Below are 15,738 nucleotides of genomic sequence, written 5' to 3'. Positions count from 1 at the left end.
GCTCCGCGGGCTGATCAGCTCTTTGTCTGTGGATGGGCTCCGTGCGGACGTGCACACGCTTCTCATTGGCTCTGACCCGGTGCGTGCTCACTGCGAACTGTGCTCATCTTTCCCACCCATCATCGTACGGATTACCATCATGAACTTAGCTGTCAGTGTGCTGAGAATCCTGCTGGCTGCAGCGCTTCACCTGTCCACTGTTAAGGTGAGTGTGCACACAGGCGCGTGCGTGACACCTTGGGATCCATTATTTCACTATTATGTTTGTGTGTCCTCATCAATAAAGCACATTCATATATTTCCTTTATCTTGTGTAGTAATTGTTTTTTTCTTAAAAAAAGTATTTATAATAGTGTTTTAGTGTTTTTGATGATTTGCATCGTAATGATGAATGAAAGTCGTGTTGTTTTGCTGATCAATGCTTCCTCCAGTCCTTTATGACATGATCATAATGAGCAGTAAACACAATACAAACGGTGACCCGGTCCCAGGCTCAGGCTGTGACACCCGCCGCCCTGCTGGATGCCCGCAGGCTTTCTCACGCAATATCTGCGCGCGTTGCAGCAGCCCCACCACAGCCGGTCCTCTCTCGTCCTCTAACTAAAGCTGCTTCCAAAAATAAAAGCAACTTAATGTGTTAAGTGAGGTGCAGCACTTGTTAGTAGTTTACATTTCAAATGAATTCTTCATTCACTCTTTTTGGAAGGTTTTCCATGATGAAGTACAGTATATTCATTTTGTGACCCATTTCAGTAACAATTTGAGATCCAATGTTGTGCAGAACAGACACCCTCATCACTATTGATCGTCTTTAAACACCCACATTACCCAGGGTTTGAAAAACAATATTAATATCGTAATTTGTTTGTGACGATATTACAGTCTTTGCCAGAATCATTTTATCTCCTGCATGTGTTCATAGGTTAACTCTATTGTGAATAAATGTCAGAGCGACTGACTGTGAAGTTCATCATTTATTAAACTATGACTTGTGTTTTTTTTTTTCTTTTTTTTTTCCTAGAAGTGTAGGATTCAACTTTCATTTTTGGAGAAAGAAAACATGAATTTAAAGTCACAATAATCAATACCCATCAAATTACAATAAATCAGAGTTGCAATATAAATGGCGTCAGCACCCAGGTATCATTATAAATCCTAATCAGGACAAAAGTAGACCGTCCCAGGCCTGATAATAAGTCATCAGTCAGACTTTCTGTCTTGGTCTAAGAAGCCACAAGGCATCTCAACACTTTACTGTAATGACTGAGAAACCAACTGGCATTTATTCCATAACCACAACTCTTAGATTTTTGTTGTCAAACTCACAACTGAGTCGAACAAAGTGACTCAACACCATCATGTGGCACAAAGTGGACGAGAACAACTCCCAGTGGCGTTTTTTTTTTTTTTTGTGTGTGGCTAAATGTCTTTAACTGCTTCACAAAAATGTCCAAATATTCCACTTGAGATTGCAAATGAGGTTTAATTCCTGTTTCTATCTGTGCAATAAAGGCAGAAGCTCTACAAAGAACTGAAATACTGAACGGTTTGTTGTGTGTTGTGTATTTCTTATAGACTGCCAGTCTGAACAAGGGAGTGGATAAGAGTAAAAATGAAGGTAAGTGGTGAATTATTTCCTGTTTATTAAGTGTTGGATGAAGTGTTTTTTTACTTTCCCTAATCAGAGTCATTACACACTATTAAATGTCATAAAATTGTAACAAACATGCTTAATACAGTTAATGGAGTTGACTATTGTCGTTAGTTTCATATTTATTCACAGCACAAAATGCACTTAAACGAACACGCACTGAGATCACGTCAGATTTGACGTCCAGCCTTTTGTAAGACTGTAAGAAATAAATCTTTCTAAGAAATGTCAAAATCAATTTTTTTAATTTAAAAAAAAAAGAAAAAAAACAAACATTAAATTGCGCTAACATAGCACGTAAATAGCCAGTCAGTGAACCACATCAGACCTTGTTAAACTATCTCACTCATCAGTACATTTGAGTTTGGAAGTTGGTTGCACTTTATTTTAATTAAGAATACTGAACACTTTGTAGATATATGTGGGTACTTAAAAAAATAATAATAATGAAGAACTTATCAGTGTCTGTTGTTGTTTTCATATTGGTATTTCAATTACAGTTCGTTACCATTTACTAGGGGTGTCCCGATCCGATATTGATATCAAATATTGGTGCGATATCAGCCAGAAGACGAATATTGGATTTTATCGGACTGCATCTAAAATCTCTAAATTATATTATTTTTATTCAAATGTAGAATACTGTAGATATTATGTTGAAGGTTAAAATATATGTAACCAATTGGTTAATAATAAATGGGTCAGTTTTTCTCATACCTTCTGTTGCTGATTATTGTTCTCTGTTTGAGTAACATCACATGATCAAGTCTTTTTTAATATTCCACACTACAAAATAAGTAATAAAACTATGTATGATTCATGCTGACATTGTATCGGATCGATATCGGTATCGACCAATACCCAAGGCTGCAATATTGATATTGTATCGGAAGTGAAAAAGTTGTATCGGGACTTTAACTACCCTTTACTTGTTCTCACAAGTTTAAGAAAAAAAATGAAATAAATTGTATTTCATGCTATTTTGTACTCGTAAAAGTGAAATTATTGACATTGCGATCTATATCGTATTGTTTAGTATCAGGATATATTGGGGTGTATCATTTCGTGACATGAAAATATCATTGTCAGATTCATGGCAATGCCCACCCCGAGCCGTTTGCTACACTTGCTAAAGCTAAAATTAGATCACTCGTTTTACAGTGAAAAATATGGTGGAAATGTGTGATTCTGTATTTTCCGTTAGTTTTCCAGTTGGAGGCCCTACACATGTTGAGAGGTGATGAATTCAGTACAGTCTCAGTGAACAGGTTGTGTGGTCGATGTGAGGACTGTTGCGCAGGAAACCAGTGACAGGCTGAGCGTGTCCACGTATGATAAACCCTGAGGTTTATTAACTGGAACATCCGTCTGTTTAACCACTCACCAACACACCAAACCTTCAGTTTTTGATAAACAGGTCCAAGATGCTGTGAACCCTCTTCTGTCTTGACTTTATTACATAGTTGACTAGCCAACACTGTGTGACTTGAATAGAGAACTTTGATGCTGATGGTAGGACTGGGCAATATATTGAGATTTCTTTTTTGGTGATATAGAAAATTACTACATCGCCTGTATCGATATAGATTTTAATTTTATAGCTCATTTTGTATTAAAATACTTGTAGGAGTCGCTGCGTTTGTTACTTTCCAGAACAGCACAGTTGGATGGATTTCTGAGTGCGTCCTAACCCAGACTTTTCCCTAAACACACTACACTCACTGACTCACACGTGCTCTCTTATGCCAGAAAAAGCCAAAAGTGGCACATATTGTGCGGCTATTTTTAATAAATGTGCCTGTGTGGCATTTTTTATCAGCAAATTTAACCCAGAATTGTTTTTCTGGTTTGATTTCATTTAAATTAAAAATATTGAGATTTATATCGTATATATTGCCATCTTAAGAAAATAAATATGGAGATGAGAGTTTTGGTGTATATCGCCCAGCCCTAGCCGATGGTGACTATGACATTTGGTGGGACTTTGGATGGTCTAACGTTGACTATGGAGGCTTGAGGAAGACGTGACCTGATGGGGCTCTCAGACCTGTGCTCTGCTGCACAAACACTTGATTGTGATTATGTATCCAGATGGCGAGAGGAACTGCTGTCAATGACCTTGAAAACAGGTTTGTTTTTGTCAAAGATGGCAACAGACGAAGGACAGAAGTGGCGTTTGTTTGTCGTCAGTCGTGCGAAACAAAGGCTTGTCCTGCAGCTTGTGGAGATGTTGGAGTTGTTTTCTGTCACTTTTATAACTGCAGATTCATTTCCCACCTGAGCTAAATGTGCAGTGATTTCACTGCCGTGGGTTTTCTTTGTGCTCGGCACTGAGTCAAAGCCTGCAGACTGGGTGGGTTGGCTGGGGTCACATGTCGGAGGTGAACTGTGGCGCCATGGCGCTCCAGGTCATGGCTGCTCTGACGAATCAGGGGTCAGGAGTTATCCTGGGGTCAGTGGGAACGGGGCCTGTTGGCAGTGTGGGAGGGAAGGGAAAGCCCCTGCTCAGCTTTATTTACACACTGGGAGAGATGATGAAGCATCATCACTTTATCTCTGCACATCAGGTCCATGTCCACTTAATACAGTCACTATGAGAGAGATTTGAACATTCAAACAAAAAGGTTTTTAAACCAAGGTATTTCTCTGACTCTTTCTCAGCTTATTATGAAACTTGTATTAACTCCTGTTTGAACAACAGTTTTACGACTAAAAAATAATTCACATAATTCATCCATATAAGGACATCTTTTCTTTTGTAAATCCCTCTTCTACTTTTTAACTTCACTTTCTATATCAGGGTTTTTAAACCTTTGGGTTGTGACCTCATTTGGGGTCTCCTGAAATGTCTAGTTTTTTTTTTTTAAATTGTTTTCAAAGTTAAAACAATACACAATTTTAAACAACTGTATTCTATATTTTCACTTTATATAATTTAAATCTAAAATCTTATAATTTAATATAAAAAACATATATAATTAAATAATATGAATGTTTTTAAAAACATGATCAAAAACAAATTTTTAGAAGGAAAATAAAGTCTTTGGGATCACCAGAAATGTGTGATATTAAAATAGGGTCATTATCCAAACAAAGGTTGGGAACCACTGCTTGAGATTATTAATGTATCCACTTAAATAAAAACAGAAAATACTTTGTTACTGTAGTTAAGTAGTTTTTCTACTATCTGTACTTTCCTTTTTTTTGGCAAATTTTTACTTTTACTCCTTTTCTTTTTAAAACAAATATCTATACTTTTTACTCCTTACATTTTAAAAATGAATTTGTTACTTTTAAGAGCTTCAAAGATGACGTCGCACAATAAAAAGATGCAAAATGTCGGAAGTTTGAGCTGTTTTCTGTTGGGCAGGTCCCTTAGTTTTATGGTTAACATTTTAAACTCAAAGCTGTTTTGGGTTTTATAGAGCATTGCACTTTTTTTTTTTTTTCTGACACATTTTTTTGCAAATTGTATTCATTATGAGTGCTACATTTGTTCAAAGGCAACATAATTAACTTGTTTCCATGTACCAGTATTCTACTAGTTCTTTTAAAAATACAAAATATATGGAATTTGTTTGTTTAAAAACTCTATTATTGAAGGGACATTTTAAAAAAACTTTTTTACTTGAGTACATTTTGTAGCATGTGCCTTTTTACTTTTTCTCAAGTAAGGGAGCAACTTCCATACTTTTACTTTTACCAGAGTCATTTTTTAGCCAAGTTTATATTACTTTTACTTGAGTAGTGAAGACTAGTATATATGTTTATAATCTATGTTAGTGGTTGTTGTTGATGTGAGAAGTTTCTGCTTTAATGCTTTAAAGACACTTTTCTCCACCTCAGCATTTAAAAAAACACCTTTTCTCACATGAATGCATTAAATTAACTAAATAATAATGCTGTGAACCATTCACTGATGGAGTTGGTGTCTTGTCTTGTTCCTGCAGTTATCCCCATCACAGAAGTCATTATGAAGAGCATGTGTCAGCCTCGGGAGATTCTCGTGGACATCTACCAGGAATACCCAGAAGACACGGCGCACACGTACAGCCCCTCCTGTGTGGTGCTGAAACGCTGCGGAGGCTGCTGCAACGACGAAGCCATGGAGTGTGTTCCTACGGACACACGCAACGTCACTCTGCAGGTGAGCTCTCTGGGCGAGGAGGTGGGTTGGGGGGGTTACACGTTCACACAACTGTGGGGTCTCCCTTCAGCCAACGACCTTTCACTGTGTCAGAAAAATGGGATGTGATGGCATTTATGTGGAGGTGGCTCATTTGTAATCATGTGACATGAGTATGACGTTAGAGGTCATCTCATGACCTAATCTCCGTACCAAGGTCACATGATGACAACTGCGCCATCTCCACCAAAAAACGAGGCAAAGCAACAAGGCAGGAAGACTGTAATATGGTTGAGAGCAGCTAAAAGGCTCTTAAGTGGAACTCACGTGAAAATCATTTTGACTTTGTTACTCTTTAAAAAGTTAAATCCAAAGTGTATTTGATTAACAACCTGCACAAAATGTTACCAACGTACAGCAGCAGCAGCAGTTATTTTTCTTGCTGATTATTTAAGGACACGTAGAGTAACATCATTTCACCAAAAAGGTTCCACAGTTTGCACATGATTTGTGTTTATATATGACAGAAATGCACTAAAAAAAGCCCGCGTCGAGATCACGCCAGATTTGATGTCCACTCTTTTGCTACACTTGCTAAAGCTAACAATAGATTATCTGTTTCATGAAGACAAATATCGCAACAATTTTTTTTTTTTTTTTTTTACCCCAGCCTCACATACATGTTTTTTAAAATAACATGTATGTGAGGCTGTGTTTAGTGTCGTAATGTGATTTCCATTTTTTTTTTTTAAGTAATACAAATGATGATAAAAAATGAATAAAATAGATTTTCCGTTTCAGGAAAGGATTTTGTGTATTTTGCATGGAGAAATAAAGTCCCTGTGTCTGCCAAAAACGTTGTTGTGATTGCATAATTTTAGGACAAACATCTGTAATGACAATAAACAGTCACATCTGGCAGTCATTTTCAGATTTATTTATTATACTAGTATTAATTTAACAATACTCTTTGTTTCAGTTGTGATAAAGAGTTTGTGTGTGTAAAGCTATCAATTTATTTTCTGTCTGACTCTTTATAAATAATTGTTCTCAATAACAATATCATGTGCAATAAGTTGTATGAATGTGATTACAGTGTGGTTGACGTCAGTTGTCTTTTCCTCTCTAAGGTAATGCGGATTCGAGCATTGGTAACGCAGCATGCGATTCATTTGAGCTTCACAGAACATCAAACTTGTGTTTGTAGGTAAGACTTTAACCCTTTGCTCTCAAAGCCCAAAGTCACATGACGTAAAGGAAGCCTATTCATGTATGCACCGTTTCACTTTTCAGAGTAAAGCCAGAAGTTCGAGGAAAAAAAGAATAGTAAGTACGTGTTTTGTGTTTTCCTTTAATTTACACAAGTACACACAAACACACACATTGTCTTTGGTCAGCTGTGTGAGGTTAAGGAGATCCTCTGTTTCTTTGTTTCTTGTGACGTTGCACACACACACACACACACACACACACACGCGTACGCTTTTATGGCCTTGAGTTTAGTGCTTTATGGTGCGGACATAACAGCAGTGATAGAGACGTAGATGTCCGTCCGCTCACTGTCTGGACTCTTGACTCCAGGTGCATAAACCCGACCCTCGGCCCCTGGCTACGTCCCCGTTCTAATCATAGCAACAGGTGCCGAGCGGCTAACGCGCTCTTTATTTTTAGAGCTGTAACTAGAGGACGAGTGTGGAGATAAGTTGAGTTGTGTGCAGTTTGCGTAGGGCTAAGTGTTAGGCTGTGCTACAGGCCAGTGGCATCTGTGATTGGATAACAGGCGCGCATGTTTACTGATGCCATGAGATCATGTTAGCCGAGTCAGACGTAAGCGTGTCTGACTGCATGCCTCAGGCTAAAGTCAGCTAATCTCTGCCCGTCAGAGTGCATGTACGCAGCTAGCAAAGATGCTAAGAAGCTGATGTGGAGCTAAAGCAGATTTTAATTGGACCTAATATTTATATATTTTTTTTTCTACACAACAGACTTGGGTGGCCCTCAGTCAAGTTTTTTTGCGGCCCCCAAAGCAAAGCTCCAAAAATTGTTATTTAAGAAGTTGGAAGGAATATGAAGCCCAACATGATGCACCAAGTACACAAAAATACAGAGAATTAAAAAAATACACAAAGTGACTCCTAAAACATAAAATAACGACAAAGACGGACACAACAACCACTTAAACAAACAAAATGACTACAAAACAACAACAACAGAATGCAGAATAGGTCCAAAGACATGCAAACTGTTTACAAAATGAGAGGATAATACAGAAGACAACAACAAAAATACAGAAAGTGACCCCAAGAATGCACAAATTAACAAAAATACAAAAAAATACAAAAAAAAAACACACAAAATTACACAAAGAACACACAATAAATAACAAAAACACACATGACTCCAAAAACACACAATATGACTAAAAACTGACAAAACACAAAAACCAAAGACAAAATAAAGACAAACCCACCCACCCCCTCCCATGTATTAATGCTCAGATTGGTCATTATTCTTAATGCTGACATGAATGTTGACCATGTGGCCCTCATATTGTGGCCCACGCTGTGATATAGTTGCACAGGTTGATAATTGTTTATTTTTTCACAATCTTCATACACTATTGACACTGACATTACCATTCGCTGTATTAGCAAAACATGAGTAAAACCTTCCTTCTAAAAGGTTGGCAGTTAGTCTCTTCTTGCTGACTATGGAGCCTTCATACAATTATAATGTGTGTAGTACAGTCGTGTTGTTAAGGGTCACACAGTGGTGACATTGTGGCTTACTAATCTTTTCAGGTCAGAACTTTTCTGTTAGTGCGACCTTAACATTTTGACTTGGCTTCAGTCTTTAGATGATAAGAGTGTATAATCAGGAGGAGGATGCTAACTGTAGTGGTTCATGTCGCTGTAATTAGGTGAAAATCTCCTGTGTGATAGTCCAGCTGGTTCCAGTGTCTCTGTGGTGTTCCCATTGGTAGACTTTAAATCCTGCCAGTCTGTCCGGACGTTCTTTAAGCTTGAGGAGAATCCGCCCTGCTTTTTAAACTAATATGTGCAGTCCTTGGATGATTTTTCCTTCTAATAAATGTGCTCCTGTTGTGTCTGTGATGTGACCTTACAGCTCAAAGCGCAGATAGAGCAATGACAATCTGAGTTCCTCTTCAGCATATTGTTTTTCATCTCTGCATCTCTCATAAGGGCAAGTACAGTTCACATTACAGCAGCTGCTTTTCGGGGCTTGGCGCTCACAATCACATGTTGGCTTTGTCAGGTTGCATAAGTTCAAGGATCCAGTGATAATTGCACACTCACCTCAAAGTGTAGACAAGACATTTTTTTTTGCTAATAAAAAAAATAAATTACATTTTTATTAAAATATGGCCTTTTAGACCAGAGGTGGGCAACTTCCACACAGCGGGGGCCACAAAAATGTGTTTGTTTGATTGAAGAGCCACATTATCAACATTCATGTCAGCATTTAGAATAATGACTAAACTTAGCATTACGACAGTAAACAACAGTTTTTATAGTAATTTTGTTGTCCTGTTGTGTTTATCCTGTAAAATATATGTTTTCTGGAGTCATATTGTGTATTTGTGCTGTCACTTTGCATTTTTTGCTGTAATGTTTGTGTATTTCTGTTTTTGTTTTGCTAGTTTGTTAGTACTGTGGGTTTGCAGAGTCATTTTTTGATGTTTTTTGGCCACTTTTGTTTTCATTTTCTGTGATTTTGTATATTATTTTGAGTCATTTTGTGTATTTTTTTGTTGTTTTGTGTTTTTTGGTGTAATTTTGTGTATTACTGTTGTTTATTTTTGTAGCAGTTATGCGTGTTTTTGGAGTTTTTTCTGTTTTTCTTGTCTTTTACTGTATTTTCCTGCAATGTTGTATTTCTATTTATTTTTTTCATGTATTCTTGCTTTTTTTTAATTTATATTTATGTCATTTTTTATGTTTACTTTGGATAGGGATGGGAATCGAAAACCAATTCTTTCTGAGAACCGCTTCCCAGTAGTCCAATTCCAAGGAATCGTTTGTTTGCTTGTCTGTCAATTCCACTTATCGGTAACTCTTATGTCGCAAATACGTAAAGATAACCTCCTCCAGGTCCTGTAAATTGTGTTTATGCTAGCACCAAGTGAAGCTCCTTCCACCATATAGTTGTTTGCTATCCACCTCCTCCACCCGCCGTGCTGTGTTTGTAGCGTCTCTGTTGCTACGCTACTCACTTTCGGGTTCTGTACACTCGCGCTAAAGTTGCTTCTTGCATGGACTTTTCTTCTGAATTTAACAAACAGCAAGAACACACAGCTCATCATCAGCTTATGTCCTTATAACAAGTAATCAGACACAGGAGACAGACTGGTACTGATCGTTGTCTTTAGTTTGCTTTTTCACATGTTCACACACACACACACACACACACACACACACACACACACACACACACACACACACACACACACGGCTGATGACGTCACATGTAACAACGGGGACGGCGTCTCTGAAGGTCCATTTATAGAAATGTAAACAAAGACTGAACTAAAGCTTTACCGTTTAAATACATAACAATAAGTGCAGCTGTTTTTTTGGTTCATATGTTCTTTTTTTACAGAAGAATTATTTGTTTTAGGTCTCAATTCATTTTAAATCAAGTTGTTCAAGTTCAAAAGGAGCACTGTAAATATTCTCAAATGTTTGTAGCCAAAATGTGTCATATGTTGTAATAATAATAATTCATCAGTGTTATAAAGCGCTTTTGTATATATTATTATCCAGTGAACACAATCTATACCTGGTGGATTAAAATAGCGCTGATATCCCTGCAGGAAATTAAAGAGACAAAGATAATATAATGAAGAGTTAACGCAAACAAATACATTTGTATTATTTAATTCCCTCACCCAATGAGAATCAGTAAGCAGTATCGATAATGGAATCAGAATCGCTAAATTCTTATCAATTTTTATCCCTAACTTTGGGGGCTGCATAAAATTAGATCGAGGGCCATATGTGGCCCCCGGGCCGCCAGTTGCCTATGTCAGTTTTAGACGCTGTCCTGTTTACCTCTGACATTAGAGTGTGTTTTGGGGATCTTAATGCTAGTGAAGAGGAAATAAAATAATGATTCTAAAACAAACCTCACCTTCATTCATTCTGCTCCACATTTATCACAGCATTTTCAAAAACTGATGCAGATCTTTTGAATAGATTTCCCTCACATCAGTGCTCGTGCACACGGGGGAGGTGTGTGTGTGTGTGTGTGTGTGTGTGTGTGTGTGGCCTCTCTGTAGGATCTGTTCTCTAGCTTAGCTCTCTGTCTCTCCTTTTTGCTTCCCTTGCAGCCACTGTGCGCCTTGCTCAGAGAGGAGAAAACGCTTGTTTGTGCAGGATCCTTTCACGTGTCACTGCTCCTGCAAATTCACTCAGTTAGACTGCAAATCCAGGCAGCTTGACTTAAACCAAAGAACTTGCAGGTTTGTTTGATGCTCTTGCTCTTTTTCTTCACTCCTGTTGGCTTCTTCTCTGCTTTTCTATGTTGTCTGTGTACGTGGGAAAGAGCTGCTGCTGTGCATTGTGATGCTTGCTGTATGTCCAGTGTAAAGAGTATTAATATCTTCTACTCAAATAGAAGAACTGTTCTCAAGTACAACTAAGTCATACATAAAATACTCAAGTACAAGTAAAAAGTAGCTCAATTAAATAGTACACAAAGTAAAAGTTACTAGTTACTTTCACCCCCAACGTTTATTTTTGGTAATAAATGTTGCTATGGTTCCCTTGCATACAGTAAACTTCTCATGTATAAACTGAAAAAGGAAGCGACCAAATCTTGCACAGTTGGAGCTCAATTTATTTTCCACAACGGCATCTGTATTAAAAAAAATGTTTGTCAAAAATTATTTTTCTAAATAAAATAACAAATGAATTCAATTAAAAAAAAATAATAATAATAAATTCTTAGCCTCTAGTGTAACTACATTTCTGATCAGAAATAGCACGACTAAGAACATATGGATTATTTGATTGTTGTCTGGTCATTTAATTCATTTTAAAACAAAAAATTATCATTTTCGCAGTAATGGTTGGGTGTAGAAATGTAAAAATTTACCTCTTTTAAAACGTATTTAAGTACAAGTAAAATTACTGATTTAGAAATATGCTCAAAAAAGTACCCATAAAGGAAACTTAATTACAGTAGCTTACAGTATCAGTAACGTGAGTACATAACTTTCACCAATGGTGTTCATGTCTCTGAACAGGAATGGGTTATTTCACACAGTTAACCTGAGCGTTGACGCTCCCACGCTCCATCATCTCAGCTCAGTGTCTGTTTTCCATCCACACATGCTGTTGTTTAGTGGAATGACCTAAGAGTGTTTTTATGGGATGCCACCCAGACTCTTCTTTTCGTTGACGAAATGCAATTGAAAACCTGCAAATTTCATGATATACGTTGTTATTGCTTCATGCGTCACAAGCAGGATAGTAGCACAACATGATGTCCTTTTGTGTAACTTTTTTTCTTATAGCAATCATTTACGAATTATGTGGATCTGAAAAAATACTTTTTCTGTTACACAGTTTATCAAACATCAATAGGCGAAAGTCAAATTTTCTGATTCCCACCATTTCACTTTTATTAGGCCATATATTTTATCGTCTGAATATAAAACGCACTCTGTAATTATTGACTTTTAGTATTATTAGAATGTGAATGAAATATGAAAATGAAGCCTCTACATTCATGAGACAAACTGATATATTATCACTGACCACTAAAGGAAAATGCAGCTATGAAATCCAAAGTTTTTTTTAATTTTAATTTTATTTGCACAAACAATCCTCTATGTTGACTTTAAGAATCTTAAGAACATCATACATACATCTGTAAAAGTGCCCAGTTTTTTAATGACAAAGTATAATCTACTTCCAAGCTAAAATACATTGAGGGGTGAGGTAATTTAACAAGGTCTGATGTGTTTCAGTGACACCGTGTGACCATGCTTTTATGTGCTATGCATATGTTAGTGCAATTAAATGTTTTTTATGTTAAAAAATTGATTTGGGAATTTTTTGGATTGATGTGATAAAAGCGTGGTGAAATATTGAGATATATCGATGTTTTTTCTTACACCCTTTGTACACACACAGCTATTGAATGAGAAGTGGTGACAAAACAACAAAGATTTATGCATTTGAACTATCCTGAAGACACTCCGTTCAGTTCCCAGAAAAGTGTTGCAGGAGTGTGTCCTGGTAGACGTAAACCTGCCACATTGCTAGTAAAGTAGTAAAACATGAGTTTTTGACAAAGCTGCACCAAAAACATTTTTTTGTGGTGGGTGGGTTGAGGGGATTAATTTCCCATTCACCTTCATTCCAGACCTCCCCATTCCCAATGGTAATGCCTGCTTGAAAATCCACCACTGGAATGAAAGGAACCCACTTTAATCCCTTCAAAGGAATCTTATTGAACGTTTGTTTGGAAGTTTTGTCTTCATGATTGAACAGGAAAAGTATTTTCGGGACCATCTGTCTGAATGAAGCAGAGTTTAGTGATGAGCTAACCAATGATTTCTCTTGTTGCCCTCAGATGCGAGAAGGCGCGGAGATGAAGCCTGCTACACTGTTTATGAAGGAAATCTTTTCTTGGCACAGCACTTTCCAAACGTGAGGATGCATTCCCTTCAAAGGACACAAAGCCGACCATGGAAGACGGGACACTGTGAACGCAGCTCTCTAAGTCAGCTGTTTTCCGTCTAAAGATTTTATTCTATCTGTTCTTTATTATACACATCGACAAAGTTTATCGCTGCTATGTTTTAAAGAAGTATTTAAATCCTGTTATTTGGCATGCGAATGGAAAGCCAATCCAAGGAGGAGAGCTGGACCAGAAGTTTCACTGGATGCGTGTCTGCTGTGGATGTGAAAATATGACGACTGGTAAAGGAGCACTTCCTGAGCAAAGCAGCTTGGAGCCGCATTGTGCCTCTGATGGTGAAGATGGTTGGAGGACGAGGAGGCACTGGAGCACCGGCTGTTCTTGAACTGAGTGGCAGGAGGAAGTTCCCTCCGCCGTATCGACCCAGCCCAGTCCACTGGAGCGGCTAATGTGAACTTGACCTTCTTCCGTCGTGGAAGGCTTACGTGGGATGGATGGTCACACTGAGACCAGGATCAGGACTTTCCTTGGAACAGCACCTGTCCCCCGTCAGCCGTCCCTGGAGGAGAAAACCAACGTGTCTTTACTTTGTGCACAGAGTGTATTTGATTTTCAGATATTGTTCCTTTCACAAAGTTGTCTGGAGAACTTGAGTTACAGAAGAACGTTCAGCAGTGCTGCTCTTCTTCAAAGCACCTGTACAAACGTAGCAGAGATCTCCTCCCGTGACACTACATCTAATTTATAGATCATGCTAAGTATTTTTTATTCAGATATTTATTTCCAGTGTTAACGTGATGTGTTTTTGCTCTCCAGCTGTTTTCAATGTGTCCACACAGACAGAATGGAGAAGTTTTTGTTGTGGGAAAAAAAGGGCTTTGACATTCCATGTAAAGTAAAGCTGTGTTTCTCAGCAGCTGGAGGGAATCACAGCGGCCGTGTTGGCCGATAAACAGGCTAACCACCAACATGTTTGGGAATGACGTGCCAGCACAGGTGGCTTTCATTTGGACTGGGAAAGCAGACATGTGATTTGGCACTGGATGGGCCTGGGGACATGTCGTGTGAAGGAATGAAAGAGCCTGAGCAAGGCCTCCAGTTTGAGCAAATTTTAAATGTCCATGCCACTCAAACACACACACACACACACACACACACACACACACACAGACACATTCACAGACCAATTATTCACTGTAAAGGCCTTGAGAATAGATACAAGATAAAATAACAGGCGGGAGTTGAGATCATCGTCAGATATTTGATGTGTTCAGGTGATTTCTGGTCAGATCAGCTTCTTCTACTGATTCTACTGCTCTAACACACACACACACACACACACACGCATACAAATGCTGAAATACATGAAAAGAGTCCATGTCCTAGGATAGCAATGGTTGTTGGAAACCATAAGTTTTAAGCTGTTCATTTTCTCACGGCTGTATATTTCAAAGACGCAACTTGCTCAATATCCTTTATAACAGGGGTATCAATCTCATTTTAGTTTAAGGGCAACAAACGACCCGGTTTGATCTCAATTGGGCTGGACCAGAAAAATCTATGTTTTTGTGAAGGGAAAATAGTACAAAATCAAACAAAAAAGCAATTGGTCAAAATTCCTTGACTCTGCAGCTAATTGTCTCGTAGTTTTCAATGTAATTTGCCAGAATTCTGTGGGATATTTTTCCAGCTTTTAAAAAATATTTGTGATTTAACATTACTATAAATAAAGTAGTACTGCTTCCCCCATCGGATTTTATCTATGACTTATATGATCGTTCACAAAAAGTCATTTTTTTGCTGTAATTTCTGCTTTGAACAAAATCTTCTAGATGATCTGGCAGGCCAAACAGGCCCGTGGGCCTTGAGTTTGATATATATGCTTTAGAAAGTCAAATGCTACAGATTTTAAGGATGACACAATGGTTTAGTTATCTTTCCAAGTGTTTAAGCAATAACAGTTTACATCCCAAGGATGTTTTTTAAGCTAAAGTAAAAACATGTTTGATGTTAAAGAAGCTGCTGAGGAAACATTTTGTCTGGCTTTCAAACTAAAACTTAAATATTGTACCAGATTCCAGTAAAACAATGTAGCACTGCACATTCTGATCATTTCTTTGAATCAGGTCAGCTTGACTGTCGTTACTTCCAGTTTTATTCATTCAGATTCAACTTGGACTGCTAAAAGCCCTTTTTATTCACAGGTTTGTGTCCTAAACTGAAGTTCTAGCCACATGTTTTAAATCTAATGTAATGTTCAAGGCGTGTTTGAACACACCCACAAAGCTGA

At 37.8% G+C, this 15,738-nt stretch overlaps 1 protein-coding gene across 8 annotated transcripts in view; it reads left to right on the top strand.

Moving 5' to 3' along the window:
• Window positions 1–14,664, top strand: part of vegfaa (vascular endothelial growth factor Aa) — a 14,883-nt gene extending 219 nt beyond the window's left edge. The window contains exons 1-7 of one of the 8 annotated variants that reach the window (XM_028471460.1): window positions 1–205; window positions 1,576–1,618; window positions 5,602–5,798; window positions 6,908–6,984; window positions 7,071–7,103; window positions 11,128–11,259; window positions 13,380–14,664. The exon at window positions 1–205 is cut by the window's left edge and continues 219 nt beyond it. In XM_028471460.1, coding sequence (XP_028327261.1) covers window positions 140–205; window positions 1,576–1,618; window positions 5,602–5,798; window positions 6,908–6,984; window positions 7,071–7,103; window positions 11,128–11,259; window positions 13,380–13,401 — 570 coding nt within the window. In that variant the 5' untranslated portion in view covers window positions 1–139 and the 3' untranslated portion in view covers window positions 13,402–14,664. Of the gene's footprint in view, window positions 206–1,575; window positions 1,619–5,601; window positions 5,799–6,907; window positions 6,985–7,070; window positions 7,108–11,127; window positions 11,260–13,379 lie in introns of those variants that run through there. The other 7 variants (XM_028471464.1, XM_028471466.1, XM_028471461.1 and 4 more) reach the window with 7 other exon arrangements.
• The last annotated feature ends 1,074 nt before the right edge of the window (window positions 14,665–15,738 follow it).

This window comes from Gouania willdenowi, chromosome 16 (assembly GCF_900634775.1).
Source record: "Gouania willdenowi chromosome 16, fGouWil2.1, whole genome shotgun sequence".
Lineage (NCBI taxonomy): Eukaryota > Metazoa > Chordata > Actinopteri > Blenniiformes > Gobiesocidae > Gouania > Gouania willdenowi.
Note: the sequence above shows the minus strand (reverse complement) of the source record. Positions and strands in the feature narration are given on the sequence as shown.